Source organism: Halichoerus grypus, chromosome 11 (genome assembly GCF_964656455.1).
Source record: "Halichoerus grypus chromosome 11, mHalGry1.hap1.1, whole genome shotgun sequence".
Lineage (NCBI taxonomy): Eukaryota > Metazoa > Chordata > Mammalia > Carnivora > Phocidae > Halichoerus > Halichoerus grypus.
In genome coordinates this window covers 4559692-4579528 of record NC_135722.1, presented here as the reverse complement: position 1 = coordinate 4579528, position 19837 = coordinate 4559692, and the positions used below count along the sequence as shown (strand labels likewise).

At 57.0% G+C, this 19837-nt stretch overlaps 1 protein-coding gene and 1 long non-coding RNA gene across 6 annotated transcripts; both read left to right on the top strand.

Annotated features, from left to right (window-relative positions):
• The first annotated feature begins 6374 nt into the window (after window positions 1-6374).
• Window positions 6375-10444, top strand: LOC144379500 (uncharacterized). Of its 3 annotated transcripts, none has more exons than XR_013442660.1 (6): window positions 6375-6548; window positions 6968-7075; window positions 7435-7519; window positions 8131-8260; window positions 8547-8724; window positions 9270-10444. It is a non-coding gene; the product is annotated as an uncharacterized LOC144379500 (long non-coding RNA). The 3 variants fall into 3 exon arrangements; XR_013442658.1 differs by having other exon boundaries at window positions 7428-7519; XR_013442659.1 differs by lacking the exon at window positions 8131-8260 and having other exon boundaries at window positions 7428-7519.
• Window positions 10445-10724: 280 nt separating this feature from the next.
• On the top strand, window positions 10725-16834 carry GAL (galanin and GMAP prepropeptide). Of its 3 annotated transcripts, none has more exons than XM_078057691.1 (7): window positions 10725-10878; window positions 11137-11217; window positions 11940-11994; window positions 14784-14870; window positions 15227-15304; window positions 15694-15772; window positions 16570-16834. In XM_078057691.1, the coding sequence occupies exons 2-7, from the start codon at window positions 11137-11139 to the stop codon at window positions 16595-16597; spliced, it is 408 nt and encodes a 135-aa protein (XP_077913817.1). In that variant the 5' UTR covers window positions 10725-10878; the 3' UTR covers window positions 16598-16834. The 3 variants fall into 3 exon arrangements, with proteins under 3 accessions (XP_077913817.1, XP_077913816.1, XP_077913818.1); XM_078057690.1 differs by having other exon boundaries at window positions 15673-15772; XM_078057692.1 differs by lacking the exon at window positions 15694-15772 and having other exon boundaries at window positions 10727-10878.
• The last annotated feature ends 3003 nt before the right edge of the window (window positions 16835-19837 follow it).

The following is a 19837-nucleotide window of genomic DNA, read 5'->3' as shown; positions in this document are numbered from 1 at the left end:
CTTTAAATAAAATAAATCTTTTAAGAAAGAAAGAAAAGAAACGCACACCAAGACTATCCTGAGTCCCTGCTTCTCACCTGTCATTGGTTTGACCACACTCCCCTCCAGGGAAACCAGCCTGGAGCATGAGCAAAATGGTGCAGCCTTGAGGAGGGTATTTTGGCAAAATCCATCAAAATGCCAAGTGCACGCACCCCTGGGCCCTGCCACTCCACTTCTGAGGATCTTCTACAAATACCGCAGGGGTGTGTGGTGACCATGGGCCAGCCTCACTCTGACCAGAACCGAGATGAATGCCGTCCACTGGGGACTCGGAAAACGCCCCAGGTGCTCGGGACGTGTGAAAAACGGCAAAGTACAGACCATGTAGACAGTGCTTCCTTTCGTTTTTGCTCACAAATACACAGTCTTCTTTCCTTGTGTGCACATTCGAAGCCCGGGAAGGCAACACGGATCCCTAACGAGTCGTAGCCATGGGGTCTGGGCACAAATAGCAGTGGTGGGTGGGGAGGGAGAGAGGCTTCCTGGGGCTGCCTTTTGTATCAATTTTGAGAAATCAAACCCACAAAAAGTGGGGTTTTTTTTAATTAAAAAAGAAAGAGATTTGTCTCGTTAATACCTGAAATTTTCCTGTTCTATTTTGCTTTCATTTCTGAGAATTAAAAACAAACAAACAAAACTAGAGGGGGAAAAACCTGCAAACACCAAAATGTTATTTTCCCAATGCACACAGAATAAGAGGTGGCTGGGAGGGACGGGGGAGAGGCTAGGAAGATATGTTTTTTTTTTTTAAAGATTTTATTTACTCATTCGAGACACAGAGATACAGAAAGAGAGAGAGAGAGAGCACGAGCAGGGGGAGAGGCAGAGGGAGAAGCAGGCTCCCCACTGAGCCAGGAGCCAGATGTGGGGTTCAATCCCAGGACTCTGGGATCATTACCTGAGCCGAAGGCAGACGCTTAACCGTCTGAGCCACTCAGGCGCCCCTAGGAAGATATTTTTTTTTTTTTTAAAGATTTTATTTATTTATTTGAGACAGAATGAGAGAGAGAGAGAGAGCACATGAGAGGGGGGAGGGTCAGAGGGAGAAGCAGGCTCCCCACCGAGCAGGGAGCCCGATGCGGGACTCGATCCAGGGACTCCAGGATCATGACCTGAGCCGAAGGCAGTCGCTTAACCAACTGAGCCACCCAGGCGCCCCTAGGAAGATATTTTTGATCAACCTGAAAACAGAATGTGGTTCTTATGACCCATCACTGCTAACCGTAGGGAGCTGAGCCCAGCAAGAAAGTATCCTGTGTGTATAAAATGTTAAGTTTCCAGAGCAAAGGACAATGTAATCCCTGGAAACAATCTGGCTCAGGCATGTGGACCAAATGTTTGGGGAGGGGTGGGAAGGTGGGTACAGGTCGGACACGGGAGAGCCTCAAGTGCCACGATAAAATGTTTGAACCTGACTCCTCGGACAGGAAGGGGCTATCAGGTGCCCCAGCAGGAAAGAGATGTGGTCACATCGAGGCTCCCAGTGGCTGCCACAGAGCGGCCTGGACAGGGAGGGGCGGGCAAGGCGGCGGGCAGTGCGCTGGGACCTGCCACAGACACTCTGACCCTTGGCCCACTGAGAAGCGGGGTGTGTCTCTCCCCACTCTTGCATCTGGGCCGACCCTTTGACTGCTCTGACCCCTAGGACACAGCAGAAGGTCCAGGCCTCTCCTGCCTCTGGAAACTCAGCCGCCACACTGTGAGGGAGCCCAAGTAGCTGTGTGGAGGGGCTCCAGGCTCCAGCTGTGGATGCACCAGCCCTGGGGAAGCCACTAGGCTGCTCGCATCAGAAATGAGCTGTCCCTGCCGAATCCTGCCCGTATGGCAAGGCTGTGACCAGATACATGTTTTAAACCCCAAGGTTTGGAGGCAGTTTGTTACATGGCCACGAATACCTGAAACGCTGGACTCAGGGAGGCTGGGATGGAGGACTTGGCTGGACTCCCTGGATAGACACTTGGTGGGACTTGGCTGGGACCAGGGCAGTGGGCAGGAAAAGCCTGGGGCAGGTTCTGCCGCTGTTCCCAAGAGTCATTTCCTGCGCAGATCACAGCCACCCCCTCCCCGCCCTCACCCCCAAGCCAACAGTCCGAGGTCTCCCTGGCAATGCTCCCGGCGGGCTGGGGGGCCAGTCGTCAGGCAGGGGCTGCTGTCTGGGCAGCTTGCAGGACAGCTGTGCTCCCCGGAAAAGGATGGCCCTGGTGATGGTAATTGGCAATGTCCTTCCTTCGGTAAGTCAGCCTGACTCTTCAAATATAATAACAGGGTTTGAGAATTTAATTTTTTCCCCTTGCTCACGATCTGTTCCATTCTCAGTGCATTACAGGGGAGGAAAGCTCTTCCCACGAAGGACCTGTCAACCTGATTTTCTCTTAATTACCGTTCATGTCCACTGTCCTACCTGATCTATGTCTTCTTTTTTTAAAAAATATAGAACCCACACAGGCCTTTTCATTTTTCTCAGAGCCGAACTTGACCCCAAAATACTTGTCAGTGGAAACGAGGGAGCCGTGAGTTTTGAGCAGCTCATCTTGGTGACTGAGAGTCTCCGTTCTGGAGGACTAACCCCAACCACTAAGGGATGCCTGGTTAAATTTGAACTTCAGACAACAGCAGCAAGTAACTTTTTAGCATAACACGTCCCAAATATTGCATGGGACATGCTTACACTCAAAATATATGCGTTGTTCATCTAAACTTCAAATTCAACTGTGGGTCCCGCGTTTGTATTTGTTGATCACACTTGAGTCAGCAAGGGGGCCAACCACAGAAGCCAGAGGGTTCGGTGTGGCAGGAACCACCCAGGGGGAGGAGTGACGGAAGACACATGGAGTCCTGGCCAGCTACACCAGATTTGCAAAGAGGAAGAGGAAGCAGGTAGCAAAGAAATGGTGGGAATCTGGTGATTCCCAGGACTTCCCAGAAGCCTTCAGGCTCATGCAAACTGGGATGGTTGTTTGCCCTCAGCAGGAAGGACGGTCTAGACCAAGGAAGCAGGACTTGCAAAATTATGGAGGTGGGTTTGCCTCCCATAAATGGCCTGACTCCGTCCACCCTTCCCCACCCCGTCTGCCCCCACCCTGCAGGACCAGCGTGGGGACAAGGCGAGTGAGGCACTTGCCGTGGGTACAAAATGGCAGGGAAACCACTAATACAATGGTCGAGATGAATATTTCAATGCAATACTTAAACATCAAAGTAAGCGTAAAAATACCCATGACAAACAAAATATCAAACATTCAAATAAAGTTCCTCAAAGAACTTCAGTATTGAATTACTGTATGACCCAACAATCAATTCCTAAGTGCGGGCCCAAAAGAACCGAAAACAGGTATTCCAGACAAAAACTCGTACACCAATGTTCACAGCAGCCTTGTTTGCAATCGCCAAATATGTGGGAACAACCTGGTGTCCATCAACTGGCGAGTGGATAAAAATGTGGTCTAGCCATAAGATGAGGTAATACTCAGCCGTGAAAGGCACGAGACGTTGACAACCTGCTACCCCATGGGGGAAAACTCATAAAATATTCTGCTCAGTGAAAGAAGACAAACCAATAAGGTCATTCATCAACAAACACTGAGATGCGCCCACCCTGCGTACGCTGTCCCCCCCGCCCCCGCCCGGCTGAGTCTCCAGCACGAGGAAGTTCATCACATGGCAGGACGCTGGGAACCCAGTGAACGTCCACGACCCGGGGAACGTCATCGGGGTAGGTGCCCCCACGCCGTGGTGGTGCCCGACCACAGAAGGCTGGTCCTCAACCGGAAAGTCACGTGAGACTGACAAGTTTCCACTGACAAGTATTTTGGGGTCAACGACAGTTGCAGAAAAACAAACATCGCGAAATTCCATTTTGCTTTCTTTTTTTTAATTGCACGTATAACCGAAGTGAAAACAGAGACGCCTGGAAAACACACACGCTTCACTGCTGAGGTTCCCTCTAGGAGTGGGGGAGGCAGGACTTGTGTTTCTTATTTTAAAAACTTTTAAAAAAAGTGGTAAGACGATTATGGGTGACTTTCGTATTTTACACTTTTCTGCCCGTTGCAGATATAACATCTTTGACAATAAGCATTTAAAGTAAAGTAACTGCATACTCGGACTCCGATGAAGGACACACTCTGTGTTCTAAAGAGCAGAGCCCCGTCCAGCATCCCCCCCGGGGCTGCAGAACTGCCCAGTCTCGAATCCAGATCCTTCTAGATCATCGGTCCGTACCATTCAGGGTCCTGTGCTAGCTGACCCATCTCCGCCGCCACCCCACCGCCTTGTTTACTTTTCACAGGGACCCTGTGACGCCGGAAGTTCACAGGGAGGGCTCGTGAATGTTGAGATGGGATTTGAACCCGGCCACCACTGGTTCCTTTCCCTACCCTGATGGGTGACTGGAAGTGTCTCCAGCAGCCCAGCCCCAAACCACGTCGGCCAGTGAGCCCGCCCAGCAGGGACTCTCCCTCGGGGAGGGAATCATCCATCCCTGAATGAGTGGATGAAGGCGGTGAGGGAGGTGACTCTTCCCAAAGGCCCTCTCTCCCAGGGACATACATCGATAGTGACTCTCAGTGCCCAGTGCCTTTTAAGGGACTGATTGGACTCCTAGCCACCTGTGAGCTGGCCACCGGCTGGACTCGGTCACCCCCTGACCTGCTCAGGGCAGCGGCAGGCTCACGCAGGTGCCCACGGCGTCAGCAAAGCACCTGGTTCAGGGTTTGCAGAGACACAAAGCAACACAGGGCAAGTTCCCACAGAGGGGCGGGGGGTGGGGGCGGGGAGGAGGCAGACCCCAGGGAGTCCATTGTCTTCAAGCTTAATGCAGGCAAAGTGAGTCCCTGCTGTTAGAAATCCGGCGGCACAGGGCGGGGGCGGGGGGCGGGGGGGACAGGGGGTGGGGGGCCTGGGAGGGGTTGGCGGGTAGGGGCAGGAGGGGCGCGGGGCCCAGGAACCTGGGCTCGTCCCACCTCAGCTGGGGGCTGGTGATACTGTGTGTTTGAGTGAACACTCAGCCAGCTCAACGCTCATTTGTGCATCTTTTTGTAGGTGGATTATTCTTCAACTAAAGGTTTTATAAAATGTTTATTGTTTTGAAGTTCCTTAAAGTATTTTGGGTCCAAGGCTGCTTGTCTGCATAGCTCAGGCCCCCAGATGGAAATGCCCGCTTGCTTCCGACGCGGTCCCTCCCTTTTGCCCCCGCAGCTGCCTGCCCTCTCCCTCAGCAACCCCATCCTGTTAGCCAGATGGGCTCCCACATGGCCCTGAGGGTGCCGCCCATGGGCCGAAGGACCAGGAAACAGGTGCAGCTGCCCGGGGCCTGCAGCTGAGTCACCAGCCTCCAGCCCCCTGAGGGCAGAAAACCAGGTCTCCCCTTCCTCCAGGGAGAACCACCAGAAAAACACCCAGTGGGGTGAGTGACCCCGGGGCACTGGTGGATTCTCAGAGCCAAGCCTCTGACCAGCAGCTACGTCCAGGATACCAGAAGCTTCTCAGGATAGGCGGGCTGTGGGGACTGGGGAGGCATGGAAGTGGACGAGGCCGGGCGGGTGCCCCCCACCCGGAGAGGGGGGAGCTGCCAGGGGAGCGGGGGCCCTTGAGCCCAGGGCAGTGGAGGAGCAGGCTGCAGGTGGGGAGGTGAAGGAAAGATGCTGGGTGGTGGGTCTAGGGGAGAGGAAGGCCCCGCATGGGGAGGCAAGGATGGCTCAGGCCAAAAAGCCCAGAACTTCATCGAAGCAGGACCATCTAGAACAACGGCCCCCACTCCGCCCACCCTGGTGTTTCACGGGCGAGTTTGCACGACAGCTGCCTCTGGCGTGGATGAGTGTGGGATGCGGTTGGTGTGTGGTTGTGGACCTAGTGGAGTCCGATGGCCCCCAAGGCCCCCGCGGAGGGTGTGAGCTGATCCTTCAAAGCTGCAGTCTGCATTCTGCCAGCGCCCCCAGGCTCGGCTCAACCCCGTGCCCCTGGGGAGAGGGCAGCTTTCAGAGCTGCACCGGCAAGTCTGTGGGGCACGCTCGGCCACCGGGCTCGATGCCAGTGGAGGGGGCCCTGTGGGCAGGGGTGTTCCTGGAAGCCATTCCCGCACCAGGACCGCCTGCAGCACCCCGAGTGCACACTGTAATGTCCTCACCATGAACCCAACAGAGCCACCCCACCGAACACCAAAGAAATGCATCCCCGATCCAGCTTGCCCTGAGAAAATCCGAAAGTGCTGGCAGCCTCCCCAGCACCACTTTGTGTCAGCACAACCACAGCACGGGGAAGGTGATGTGGAAAGTTCCGGACTAACTGTGCTCTTAGCTCATTTCAAATTTTACAAATATGCTCAATCATGCAAACATCTGTCTTGGACCCGCTCAAGGCAGAGCCTGCTAATCGCTAACCCCTGCCCTCCTCCCTGCAGCCACAGAACCCTGCTTTCTGTGGGGCACCAGCACCACCCACGACAAGAGACCACGTCACTGCATCCGTCACAGCTGGACGCGCTGGCCAGCAGGATGTGCCCGGAAGTGGTGAGGTGGTGGTGGGGTCGGTGGGTGGTGTCCCTGTGTCCCTTTGTCATCTTGTTTTCCAAGCCTGTCCTTTCCAGGAGCCCCTCTCGCCGGTGTTCGCTCCCTACCGGCCCTGGGGGTGGCACATCCCTTCGTCTGTTTGCATTCATTAATTCACTCATCAAACATCCGTTGACTGCTTCGTGGAAGACACTGAATTAGTTAGGAGTCATTCCAGCTGCCTATAATAGAAAATCCCCAAATAACAGGAGAGAAGTTCCTTTCTTAATAGGAGAGAAGTTCACTTCTCCCTGTTGTGAAATGGGCCTGAAGGGTGGTGTCCCTGGGGCCTGCGCTCCTCCAGTCTCGCTGCCATCCAAAGTCATCACCTCGTGGCCCAGAATGGCTGCTCCACTCTAGCCCTCGCGTCCACATTCCAGGCAGCAGGAAGGAGCAAGGGAAAAGGACCTGAATGCGGGCCGACCCCTGGGACTTCCTCCACCTGGAATGCGCTGGGCCCCACCTGGCCAATCCTGCTCACCTGTCAGGTCAGCCTCCTTCCTTCTCATGATAACGAGGTGGTCGTGTGTATGACTGTTTTGTGTGTGGGTCTCCGCTGGGCTGTGATCTCCAGGGGGGCAGGCCGGGCCCCCAGGGCACGCAGCTTCCCTTCCAGGGGGTGCGTGCTGAGCTCCGGTGCGGGCCACGGCCGAGGTTTTCCCGGACCCTTACTCTTTTTGCTTGTCAGACTTGGGTTGGTTTTGGGGGGTGGTGGTGAACAGGGCTTCTGGGGGAAGATGAGCCAGCTCACAATGTGGGGGTAAAATTATGCTTTCTGCTTGATTTCCATTACTCTAATGGCGATCCATTTTGCCTGCCACACACTGGGCCGTCTTCAAGATGACAGGTTGACAATGACTCCCATTGGGTCACTGCTGAGCACACGGAGCCCATTACAAAGCTGGCTGTGGGTTCCAGCACAGCCTGTGCCGGTAAGCAGGCGCCTGTCCTCCCAGGGGTGCTGTCTGTCTGTCTGAGCGCACCTGCCGGCGCAGCGAGGCCGCAGCGTGAAGACGCTGTGACTTGCTGAGGCCCCCCTCCGCCGGCAGCCTTGCCGGGCGCACCTAGGTCTCCCGGGCCAGGGTCGCCGGCCCCTTGCCAGGATGCGGGCAGAATCCCCTCGCCCGGGGATAAGGGAGGAGCAGCGACGGGGGGGTGTCCTCCCAAGGGCCGTCTGGTGAAAGTCCTGATAAACTTCGAAGAAGCACATTTGTTCTGAGCTCATGTCTCCAAATCAGCCAACGTTTGTGAAGATTGCTTACGTCCGCTTAGGAGTTTTCCAAGAGATCTGGAAAAAGTGGCCAAAGGACAGATTTTTGTTTGTTTGTTTTTGAATGTTCGTGTTCTCAATCAATTATAGGGTCAATGCCCCCTTGGGTTGGGGCCCAGCATCCCCACGGCCTACCCTCGTGGCCCTGCAGCCCCAGGCTTCTGCCTCCAGGAGGGTCTGGGGGCTGTTATGTGGATAAACAGTCTGACGCCCCCCCGCCCCCCACAGCACATCGCTTCACAAGGGTGACGCGACTGTCCCACCTGCCTGCAGGGCTGCCTTCTCCCCACCTTGCGACCTCAGTGCTGGCTCCCTGGCCGGGGCGTTCTGGCCCCCAACCCGCCTGCGGCCACGTTTTCTTTAGAATCTGGGCAGACATATGAGAGTCTCATGCTGCGGAGAGGTGCGTCTCTCTACCTGCTCACTCTATACATTTGCGAGAATGACGCTTTAAAGGCAAAATGTCTTTTTAATAAAGGCCTTCTTATCAGAAAAACTACTGTAAATTTCTTTTAAAGTAAAAAAAAAAAAAAAAAGGAACAAAGAGTACATCAACCCAATGAGAGCAGTGGGAAGCTGAACCAAACAGGCCTCACTTGCCAGCCATGTGAGGGATGATGGGCTTGGAGTCTATTTCTTAATTAGTCCCAAGGACTTTGGCTTACGATTTCTGCTGCTTCTTCACACAGACAAAGCAAATTGAGAGCAGAAGGGTCCTCACGCTCTCATCGATGGAACACGCGGGAAGGTGGGAATTGGCCATGATGTACCATACGCTGGGATGCGCTCCTTCTCGGGAGCAAAGCGAGCATTCCAGAATGAAAGCAGTCTCTCCAGCAGTTGTCAGAAGGTGGTGGCATTTCTCAGGTAGCTGGGGACACCGTGGCCTGGTACCTGCACATCCCCAAAGCCCTCTACATCTGAGCACACAGGGCGCAAGAGGGTGTCATAGAAAGGTGTTCAGCTGTCCCTCTGCCCCCACTGACCAAAGCAGCCAGGGCGACAGTCCCATCCCCCCTCCCCTCCCCTGGTCAGGCCTCCTGCCCCTTATTCTCCTCCCACCCCGGTCTGCCAAAATAGGAGCGACAGGAAGTCAAGTGTGCCCTTGAGACTCCCCCCCCCACGACCCCCATCACAGCCAGGAGTATGTCCAACTCAGGTCTCCCAGACAGCACCCCTCCTTGCCCTCCAGTAAACCAGGGCGGGCACTCAGCACCTCAGGTTAGGGTCCTGCTGCTTCCTTCCCAGCCAACTGGCCTTGACCCCAGTCCTCCAGCGCCCCTGTGTCCTTCCCGGTCCAGCAGAGGCAAACGGCTCTCCCGCTATGTGTAGGAAGGTTCATAAGACTATAAGTAGGACACCTGCCAGGTGGCATCATCATGATCATCTGTCCTGTGTCTTGTTCACTCCAGGGTCCCCAGTGACGTCAACCAACCTAATGTCCAGCTTGGTGGGTGGCGAGAGGGTTGCAGCCTCCTGGTAAGTAACTGGGGCCTCCAGGCTCCTACAGGCGAGGGCCGCCTGGGTCGGCCACTGCTGAGGACTTCAGTGGTCAGTGATCCAGCCAGGTGGCAGGAGGAGCTCCGGCCGATTTTCAGCCATGGCCTCATCCTTCCTTGGAAGCCTGGAGATGCTGCTCTCGTATGTATGTCCCTTGATGTCTGTGAGCAGGGGAAAGAACAGTCTGGGCCTGGCCCAAACTAAGGAAGGATTCACGGAGTGCGCCAAGGAGGTCCTCGCTCCTGCGTGATCTCTTTACCACCTGCCACAGCCTCTTCCTGCTGCCCTGCCCGCCCACCCACGCCTTGGCTGCCTCTAGGAGCTGCGGCTTGTCTCACTCCGGGCTCCCCAGACCCCCAAGGGCTCCACCACTATTTGACCCTGCTCAAAATAGCTCTGTGTCCCGGACCAGGGAGCCACGGGGAACATCGCCAGGGACCCTTTCCAAGACAGCAGTGCCTGTGGGATGTTGGGGGGGACCCACAGCTCCCAGGCTGGAAGTCATTCAGCCCCCCAGAGACAGTCCAACGGCCCTGGCTGGTTTGCCCCTTTTTAGCAAAATCGGACAGGGGTCTGGGCACCCAAAGGCCACTGAGCACTGGAGGCAGTGAAGCTGGGCCTCCTGCCCTCCCCACCATGAATGGCTTCCCAGGTTGAACCCACACTCCAGCCAGGGCGCAGGTGTAAGGGGAGGGGGAACCTGCTCCATACCCCACCCCACCCCACCCCTGCCCCAGGACCACCCCACTGGGCCAGTTTGGACTGAGGGCGCATCCTCCAGGGGGGTGTGGCAGGGGAGGACCCTGTCCCAGCTTCTGCAGCAAGAGAATGCAAATGTGTAGGTGGGGACCTCTCTCCCCCGCTAGGACCTGGGTTGGGGGTGATGGGCGTGGGGCTCACTGACGCATTAATGACGTGGGCCTCAGGATGTTGAGAGCTCTCCCCCACAGCTTCCGGGGTTTCCCTGTGTGGGCTGATGGGGGCTCCCTATTCAGTGTATGGGGGCTCTCCCATGGCGCGATGGAGGCTCTCTGCAGGGTGATGGGGGCGCTATCTGCAGTGTGATGAAAATTCTCTACAGGGGTGATGGGGGTTCTGTGGGGTGACGGGGGCTTTCTGCGGGGTGACGGGGGCTTTCTGCGGGGTGGTGGGGGCTCTCTGAAGGGGTGATGAGAACTCTCTGCAGGGGTGATGGGGGCTCCCCCGCGGAGTTTGGGTCTCTCCACCGCCCCCGCACCTCCCCCGGTGCGCAGGACCACTGCGCTACGGTCACTCCCGCCCGCCTCGGGGCTCGGGGCTCCGCGGGGGCGGGGAGGCGGGCCGTGAGCCGGGTGACGCGGCGCACGGCCCCGGGACGCACCGCATAAATAGCGGCGGCAGCTCGGGGCCGCGGACACGTCGAGGGAGCCCAGCCGCCTCGCTTCCTCCCCGTGGTCCTGAGGCCCCGACCGACACGCCCGGACGCCCGGACCCGCCGCCACCTCGGGAGCCCCGCCGCCCCGAGACCCGCCGCCGCTCAAGGTACGGCGCGCCCTGGGGGCCCCAGCGGGAGGCGGGCCCCTCCCTCCCCCTGCTCCGCGCCGCCCGCCGCTGGACGATCCCGGGGCCCCTCGCTCCCAGCCCGGGCTCGGCCGCGGGAGGCGTCGCACGGCACTCGGTCGGCGACGCCCTGGCCCCTGCCGCCGCTCCAGCCCCGGGCAGCGGCGTCCGAGCCTCCGCCCGACGTGCGCCCGGGGACCCGCCGGCCACCCCACGCCCGCTCCGCATCTTCCCTTGCAGATGCCCGGCGGCTGCGCCCTCCTCCTCGCCTGGCTGCTCCTCGCCGCGGCCCTTTCGGCCACCCCGGGGCTCGGGTCACCGGTGAGTGCGGGGCGTGTGTCCCCTGCTCAGGGGGCAGCCGCACAGACGCGGACCGGCGGAGGGTGCGCGCAGTGGTGCGCGGCGGCCGGGCCGCGGGGGCGCGGGGAGGCTGGGGTCCTGCAGCCCCGGGCGGGGGTCGCGCTGAGACGCTGCGGGATCCTCCTGGCCTGGCGCCTCTGCCAGCCAGCACACGACTAGCTCCTGGCTATAAACCAGGAGAATCTGGAGGCTCCTGTACTTAGCTCCGTAGATGAGTTACCCCGGGAGGGAGCCCTGTTACCCGCAGGTGCCCTCAACGACGTGTGTCCTCAACATGGCTTAGCAGCAAGCGGGTGCCCCGTGTGTTTGAGAGTTGTGGCTCTAGAGTGAATTCTTTGGAAAAGCAAGCAGTCCTGTTTTCATGTCGAATATAGCTTATTTGGGGGCAAAGCTGGAATTTCTTGCAGCCCCAGAAGTGTATGCATTATTCAAATGCCCACGTCATGCCTGGAAAGCCTGGCGAGCTTCCTTTCTTGTCCATCTTGCTTTAAGGGTTTGCATCACTTGGCCTATTATGGGACAGAGTAAAAAAATAAAGTGCTTTTGTGATGTAAATTATGTGAGTATCAAGTGGGCAGGGGCTTCCCAGACCACCGTAGTGGGCTGTGCAAACAGAAGCTGCCTTCGGGGCTTCTTTGAGCCCCCGAGCCTGTACCCGGCATGACCCTTTTCTCCCATTTAAGGTGAAGGAAAAGAGAGGCTGGACCCTGAACAGTGCTGGCTACCTTCTTGGTCCACGTAAGTGACACATCGGCCCCTCAGAGCCGACCCTGCTCTTGTAAGGCTGACTGGAGCATTTATGTGCATCCTGCTCTTTCTGACATTTGTGTAGCCAGTCCCTATTCTGATACACTGATATTCCAGGTTTAGTCAGATCAAGGGCAATGGGGGGGGCGCTTGAGGCAGGATGGGTTTCCACGTAGGTTAGGGATCAGTGAATTCAAATACTTGCCACATCGGTAGGTGGTGCCCTTTCCCGTGCCCTGCCCCAAGCCTCCTCCTCCCCCTTTCCCCCTCCCTCGCAGCAAATGGGCAAATTCCTGGGTCCCCTGAGCCCCGCATCTGTCCCTCCTCCTAGCCTTGCTCTTCCTTGCTCAAGCATCTGTGCAGCACAGAGCAGGACTTAGATTATTACCGAATGACCCAAATGCCTAGGGTTGGAAGGGCCTGCAGCACGTGGGTTGGTGGGTCAGGTGACGAACCTGTGACGGTCTCACTGGGCATGACTGAGTCTGGGGCCGGGCTGCGGGCAGGGACTTGCATCTGACCCCGTGGAGCAGCGGGAGGTGCCCACACCCCTCACCAGGGGCCTTATGCGGACAGGGGTCAGCTGATCCGAGTCCTGGGGTGTTTCCAGAAGGGGCCTGTGGCTCGCGGTCGGCCTCATTACCACTTTCTCGGCTTCAGAAGTTCAAATCTGGGCGGCGTGGAATAGGAGGACACTTTTGCCGACCTGTAGTGGTCCATCGGGGTTCCAGGCCCCCCTGGGCCTTAACTCTGTGCCGTGAATCTCCCAGCGGGAACATGTAGCCTGCTGGGGCCGGGGGCGTGTGCGCGTGCGTGCGTGCAGAACCGGAGTGTGTGCTTTCACCTGTAGCCATCAATTCCCAGACCTTGCCAGCCTGTGGGTGGTCTAATACTCGGTGCCCTGTCCTTGACTTGACACTGTCTGGACACGGTGTGACTTTAGGGCTTTCACAATGCAGAGAACCCAGTGGACCTAGAGATCCCCCGGGCTGGCAGTGGCAGGCAGACCAGCTGTGGAATTCTTAGTAGGGGCAGGAGGCAGCAGGAAATGGGGAGACGGTGTGCAGACAGGTTACGCGTCCAGGTGACCCAGGCCCTGAAGGGGACAGCTCTGGGACCCCGCAGACTGTGTGCGTGGATGCCTCCCCCTTGCCGCTCCTTGCCCGCACTCTGCTTCCTGCTCGTCCTCTGTCTGCCCTGGCCCCTTCAGATTTTAATTATCCTAAAGGAGGGGACAAGGGGAGACCTTTTACTTTCCCTTCCAATCGCTTACACACTCGTAGCTTTCAAATTTGCAGGCGTGGTTGGTTTGGGGACAGCCATCAACCTTAAAACAAAACCTCCCCTATTTATGTACTGCTTTCTGCACCAGGAAAGGAGGCAAACATGTAGGTCATACTCCATTCTCACCAGCGTAACTGGGAGGAACGGTGTTGTTCAGCACAGGGACTAGTTCTCAATCCCACATTTGAGTACAGCCTCTTCTCCCGCTGCAGATGGTGGTATATCTGATCACCTGGAGGGTGCTTTGAGAAACACAGGCAGAGAGATGACAAAGACCAGCCGGGGCCACAGGCAGGGCCTCTGGGTGCTCTGGTCTCAGGTCAAAGCAAGGGCAGGCCCCCACACACTTCTGTCACTGGGAGTGGAGTGGTCTCGCCTGTCCCCAGGAGGGACAGATGGGCTCAAAGGGCACACGCTTTCCCGAACCCTTTGTAACCCTGAGCTCTGTCAGAAGGCATCTCATCTCTGTGCTTCTGGCCCAAAAGAAAGAAGGAACCCTTCAGCAAAGATACTTACTCATGTTACTTTGGAATAGTGAAGATATATTCATCACGAAGATAGGAATCTTGAGTCAGAAAACAAGCTCTTTTTTACTATCAGATTTCTGTCTCCGTCAAGCTGGATCCGCAGAGGCTGCACATCTAGACAAGGTTGTCAGCGCGCTTTACCAGGCACCGGGGTCCGTCAGTGCGGGACACGGTCCAGCAGCTGCCGCGGACGGCGGGAGTGTGACCACACTCGAGCCGTGGGGCAAGGTTCTCGGGCCTTCTTGGCCTGAGTGCCGGGCCCCGAACTCCGGCTCTGGGGAGAGGAGTCGGTGTTCTTTTGCCTAGCCTTGCAGATGCTAGCCCCCCAGGCGAGCAGCCACAGCCCTGAGCCACCCCGACCCCGTCCTCGTGGCCAGCACAGGCACGAGCACACGCACACGCAGGTGCACGCACAGTCACTTAACAACCCCCCCGCCCCTCCTCCGCCTGCCTCCCTTCCTCTCCCCCTCCCTCCCGCTGTCTCCGACTGTCTCTGGCTGGCTGGCTCCAGTCCACCTCCCACAGCTGCCAGAGAGGTCTTTGAAAAATAGGTCCGAACTTGCATTCTTCGGCGGCCCCGTTTTCAGGGACATAGGACCCCAAGCCCCTGTGGTCTCCCTGCGAGGCACCCAGCTCAGACGCCAGCGCCTCTGGGACCCCCGTGCCGCCCGCACTCCCCGGGGCCTGGCCAGCTCTGCCGAGCGCCGTGCTCCCCTTCGCTCCCCTCCTGACTGGGGGGGCTCCTTCCTCTGGCAGAGTCCCAGCACCTGTGGGACTGGCCACTCCTCTGGCCCTGGCACGAGTTCGTGGTTCCGCAGAGAATGTTCCCTACTGTGACTTGATATTTACAGTCCCGTCGTGCGCGCTTTGATTAGCAGCAACCTGTGTGTCCTTCTTTGGGAGTGGGGAGGCTCTAACTATAGTAACAAGGCCAGTCAGGTGCTTTCCTCTCAATTCATTTGCAAACAGATGCCATTGACAACCACAGATCATTTCACGAGAAGCCTGGCCTCACGGGCAAGCGGGAACTCCCACCTGAAGACGAAGCAAGGCCAGGTGAGAGCACTGGGTCACTTCACTGCCCATCACCTCCCGGTCACCTGTGGCGGTGGGGTATCAGGCCCCTGCCCCGCCCCCCGCCCTGAGCCTGGCCCGGGCCCCTCTGCCATCTGCCAGCAGTACAAGCCCAAGACCCAGCGTCGGGGCCCAGGGTGGCCACGGAGGCAGAGTCCCTCAAGGCCTCAGAAGAGTTTGGCCTTGACGGACACACCCCCACACCCCGCTGTGCTAAGCAAGGCCCTGGGGAGGGGTCACGGCCAGTCCACTGGCTTCCAGATGCCCAGCCCTCCGCAGATGGAGCTGTGAGATCCAGAGCCGTGCGGCAGGTGGTAGATGCCGGTTCTGTTTTCTAGGGGGCTTTGCCAGGCCGCTGTCCGAGAAGGCTGCCCTGCACATGATAATCGAGTTTCTGACTTTCTTGCATCTCAAAGGTACGTGAAGTATTACCAGTTTTAAATTCCACCTCTTAGAACCCTGCCCACATGAAAAGCCTGTCAAAAAGGATTCCGTAGAATTCTCCTGGGAAGTAACCAGCCATCCACTGCCATTCCTCAAGTCACTGCTGTTGGGTGGGAGAGCTGCCAAGGGGCCGGGGCTGCTGCTGGCCCCAACACTGGCCCTGGAGAGGGTCATCAGAGCCGCAGGGGAACCAGGGAGAGAGGGGGCCTCCGCCCCCCTCCCTCTGCTGGAGCCACACTTCCTGGCAGGGTAACGAGTGCCGGACATCCCAGGGCTTCAGCTCCTCGTAGGCCGTCTTACGCCATGTCTCGTAAGCACGGTCAACTAACCCGTATTTCAGATTCAGTGTTTGCTTATGCAGCCGTCCTGCAGAGCAGGCTGCATGCCCGTCTCAACAGTCTCCATCCTAGAGCTGGTGTCTTCCGTGGATACCACAGACGGTGAGGCCTCCCTGTGGGCCTGTTTGTGCCCGGCACCTCTGCCCGGTGCTTGTCATCCGGGTAACAGAGAGCGGTCTGGACAGAGGCCACAGTGCCCTGGGAGCCGAGCACAGGGAGGCCGGGATGGGGGGCTGCTGCAGGGGAGGGGGTGCTTGGATTCCCCAGGAGACACATCTGTCCAGTTTTGCACTTTACAATTTTGTTGTGAGTTTGGCGGAGTCGAGACTAATTCTTGGGGTCTGTTTTGATCCATGCGCTTTGCTGGCTGGACCCGCTGCCTTGGTTGAAGGGTTCAGGAGGGTGTGGGAGGGACAAGGTCAAAGGCCTGTGGCTTCTTCCTTGGAGCCATCCATGGGACGGAGACTGTGGAGGAGGACTTAGAAATGTCAAAACCCATAAGCAAGTTCACTCTGTTGGAGCCCCGCCGAGTCTGCAGCGAGCTCTCTGCCGGGGGACATCTTGCCACTTTTCCTGCAAGGAGCAGATCGACTCTCCCAGGGACTTCTTGGTTTTTAGTTTGCTCTGTTTTGAATTTTGTAAAACGGAACTTCTTTCCCTCGGAGATACCAATTTTTATTACTCAAACAGGAATTCTACTTCTGATAGTTTCAAACACATGGTAAGTGGGAGGCTTGAATCATCAAGAGGTGAGACATAGAAAGTGTTGCACTCGATTTCAGGGCCGGTCCTGGGAGCCCCCCCGGAGGATGCGCTCCGACGCTCTGGCCTGTGTGCTGGGCTGTCACTGTCCCTGGTGCAGGTGTTAGGGCTCCGCTAAGTGCGCTCCTTTGTTGCAGAGGCCGGGGCCCTGGAATACATGCCTGAGCTGCCAGCCGCGGTCTCCGCAGAGGACCAGGAGCAAGCCTGACCACGCTCTCGGGCTTGCTCCTTGGTGCCGTGTCGCCTACGGTCAAACTTGGACCCGACGGAAAATCTTGTGCCAACTTACGTTGACTAGTCCTGTCCCCTCGGCTCTGATGCTGTGTCGTTAGGGTTTTGTTGTTAAGACGTTTTCCCCCTTTGGTCATTCTTTTGAGCAGCAAAATAAAAAATAGCAATGGCTTTCGGTTGTTCTTTCCTTCTGTGTGTCTGTCACCTCGGCGCTCCCCGCCCCCCACCGTGCGTGGTAACAGATAAAGATTGATTATAATCATGTGCAGCAGACGAAAGTTTTAAAGCCACGTCCCACCCTGCAGAGCGGGTCTGAGACGCCGTCTGCGGTCGGTAGCTCAGTCGTCAGTGAGTCAAACGCAACCACGCCGGGGAGTCCGTTACTGTTACCCACAGAAGCAAAACCGGCCGGACAGAAGCCCCGTCCGCAGGGGGCTGGTACTTGAGAGAGATGAAAGCAAAAACCCTCAAGCAGCTCTCAACACAGTAGCCGGGGGAGCTAAGGGAGCTCTGAGGTGCTGGTGAAGGTGAGAAGCGAGGGGGAGGGACCCAGCGGGCGGGCAGGCCCAGGGCCACGTGGGGGTACAACCCGTGTGGCCGGGCAGAGAGCGGAGTGTCCCAGAATCTCAGCGATCCTGTAGGCCAGGAGAGCTATGCTGAGTGGGTGCTGCCCGGGGGGACGGCACCGCTGACTCGGCAGAGCAGAAACCAGGAGATCACACCCGAAGATGCAGAGAGCAAACAGGCCAAGAGGCCAAGCCCTTCTGTTGCATCGAATGGAACTCGGGGCTTTTCAGCCTTTGCCGGAGCAGGTCCGCGGTGGGGGAGGGGTGCCTTCGGGGGGCTGGCCCGCCAGCGGTGGTTCTGACCCCTGGCCCACATCAGCACCCCTGGCGGGGGGGCCCCGGTGGCCCGCAGACCGCGGCACGCAGAGTCTGGAGGCCCACCGTGTCCTTCACGCTGCCCCGGGTGACTGCCCCAGGGTGCCACCGAGCGGGGGAAGTGCCACGGAAAGACGTGCTGCCAGGCCAGTCATCCAAGCCCCGATGGCAGGGACCGGAGCCCTGGCGGCCCTCCCCCCTCTGTGTGAAGCTGGCCATTCCCCAGACGTGAAGCCCCCGCTTCCATGTGGTTCCACGAGTCCATCGGCTCCTCCCTCCCCGCCCGCACCCTGCTCAGACTCAGGTTACCTCTCCCAGCTCAGGGCTGGAGCACAGCCACCGGGTCTCGGCACGACGGGCCACACCGGACCCCTGGGCCCTCACCAGCCTCCTTTTCCCTCCCTCACACTGAATCCCCTTTACTTCTCTCCGACGTGGGCGGACTTGTCAGAACACGGCTCCATAGCCCCTCTCCAGGGTGTCCGGTTCGGGAGAGCTGGGTGCCCAGCGCTTGCGCTCCCAGCAAGGGCCCGCTGCTGCAGCTGGTCAGGGACCACACCTCGGCTCTTCCCCAGAGAAGGGACCTGAGGGACTGAGAGAGGTCGTGGTACCCTTGGTCGCCCAACATCCTGCTGGATGGACTGACGGTCCTCAGGGGGCCTCTAGGGAGGACACTTGCTCCCCGGAGAGAAGGCGGCTGGAACTGGCTAGAGCCACGCTGGGTCAATCAGTTGCCGACAAGGGCAGTATTTTCAAGAGAGAAAGTTCATCAGCCACAAGGGGAAGTGGAGAACGTACGGGCCATCCTGACAACCACCCAGATGACCAGCTGAGGCGTAGAGGAAGGAGAATGTCGAGGTTATTTCCCTCCTTGAGGAGGCAGCTGTCTTCATGCCATGAATGCGCGGTCACAAAAGCTGACAGACATCAAAACCTTCCTCCTACAATCTCAGGCCGAGGACGGGGAGCCCCCCCCCCCCCGTGTCTGCCCAGCGTCTAAGGGGGACAGAGTCTTGCTCTTGAGGCCCCTGGAGAAGGAGGAAGGGGAGAGTTGTGGGGGGCTGAGGAAGTCCTAGAGCAGGGGCGGTCTCAGAAAGACGCGAAGGCTCGAAGCTGATTAACGCGCAGCCACGAACTTTTGTTTTTAATTCACTGCAAAACAAGTGGTTCTGTGCTCCATTTTTCTGGATTTTACCCTATTTTATCCATGACACAAACAGATGGCTCTAGAAAGCGGAAAGCTTGACCGACCACCTCTGACCCAACTTTTAAAGAAAAGGTTGCTGATTTCTGCTTTCAGGAAGACAGCGGATGCAATTCTCCCTGATCCTCTTGCTAAGTACAAGCCTGGACATTTTGTATAAAGCAAGTGTAAGACTCTGAAAGGTCAAGAAGAGGGCAGACCTCGGGACCCAAGGATGATACCGTGGTAAGTTCTGAGTTTTGTCTTCTCAACAGAGTAAAGAGGCTGACTCTCTCCAACTTTGTATATGGATTAATGCAGTTCTTACCAAGGAAGAGGAAGAAAAGACAAGCTAAGCACTGGGAGAAAATATTTGCAAATCACATGTCCCATCAAGGGATATCCCACCAAGGATATGTTTCTCTGAAGCATATAAAGGACTCTCAAAACTCAACAGTCACTATCCGTCTCTCTCTCAAATAAATAAGTAAAAATTTTTTTTAAAAGATTTTATTTATTTATTTGACAGAGGGAGACACAGCGAGAGCAGGAACATAAGCAGGGGGGTTGGGAGAGGGAGAAGCAGGCTTCCCGTGGAGCAGGGAGCCCGATGCGGGGCTCGATCCCAGGACCCTGGGATCACGACCTAAGCCAAAGGCAGACGCTTAACGACTGAGCCACCCAGGCGCCCCATAAGTAAAATCTTAAAAAAAAAAACAACAAAACTCAACAGTTTTTGAAAACAAATAATCCGATTTAAAAAATGGGCAAAATATAGGAATAGACATTTCACTGAAGATGATGTACAGATGGAAAATAAACACACAAAACAATGTTCAACATCGTTAGTCATTAGGGGGATAAAAATTAAAACCACAATGAGATTCCACTAAACACCTGTCAGAATAGCTAAAATTAAGAAATAGTGATACCACCAAATGCTAACAAGAATGCAGAGAAAGTGGATCACCCATCCACTGCTGGTGTGAATGTGAAATGGTACAGCCACTCTGGAAAACAGTTCGGCAGTTTCTTTAAAAATGAAACATGTAGCTACCATTCAACCAGCAATTACTCTCCTGCGCATTTAACCGAGATGAATGAAAACTC

Excerpts from the sequence above, each read along its gene's own strand:
- GAL (XM_078057690.1), top strand. The coding sequence starts at position 11,137 with ATGCCCGGCGGCTGCGCCCTCCTCCTCGCCTGGCTGCTCCTCGCCGCG. Across the intron at positions 15,305-15,672 it reads GACTTTCTTGCATCTCAAAG|ATTCAGTGTTTGCTTATGCA; the intron begins GTACGTGAAGTA and ends CCCGTATTTCAG. Across the intron at positions 15,773-16,569 it reads TTCCGTGGATACCACAGACG|AGGCCGGGGCCCTGGAATAC; the intron begins GTGAGGCCTCCC and ends CCTTTGTTGCAG.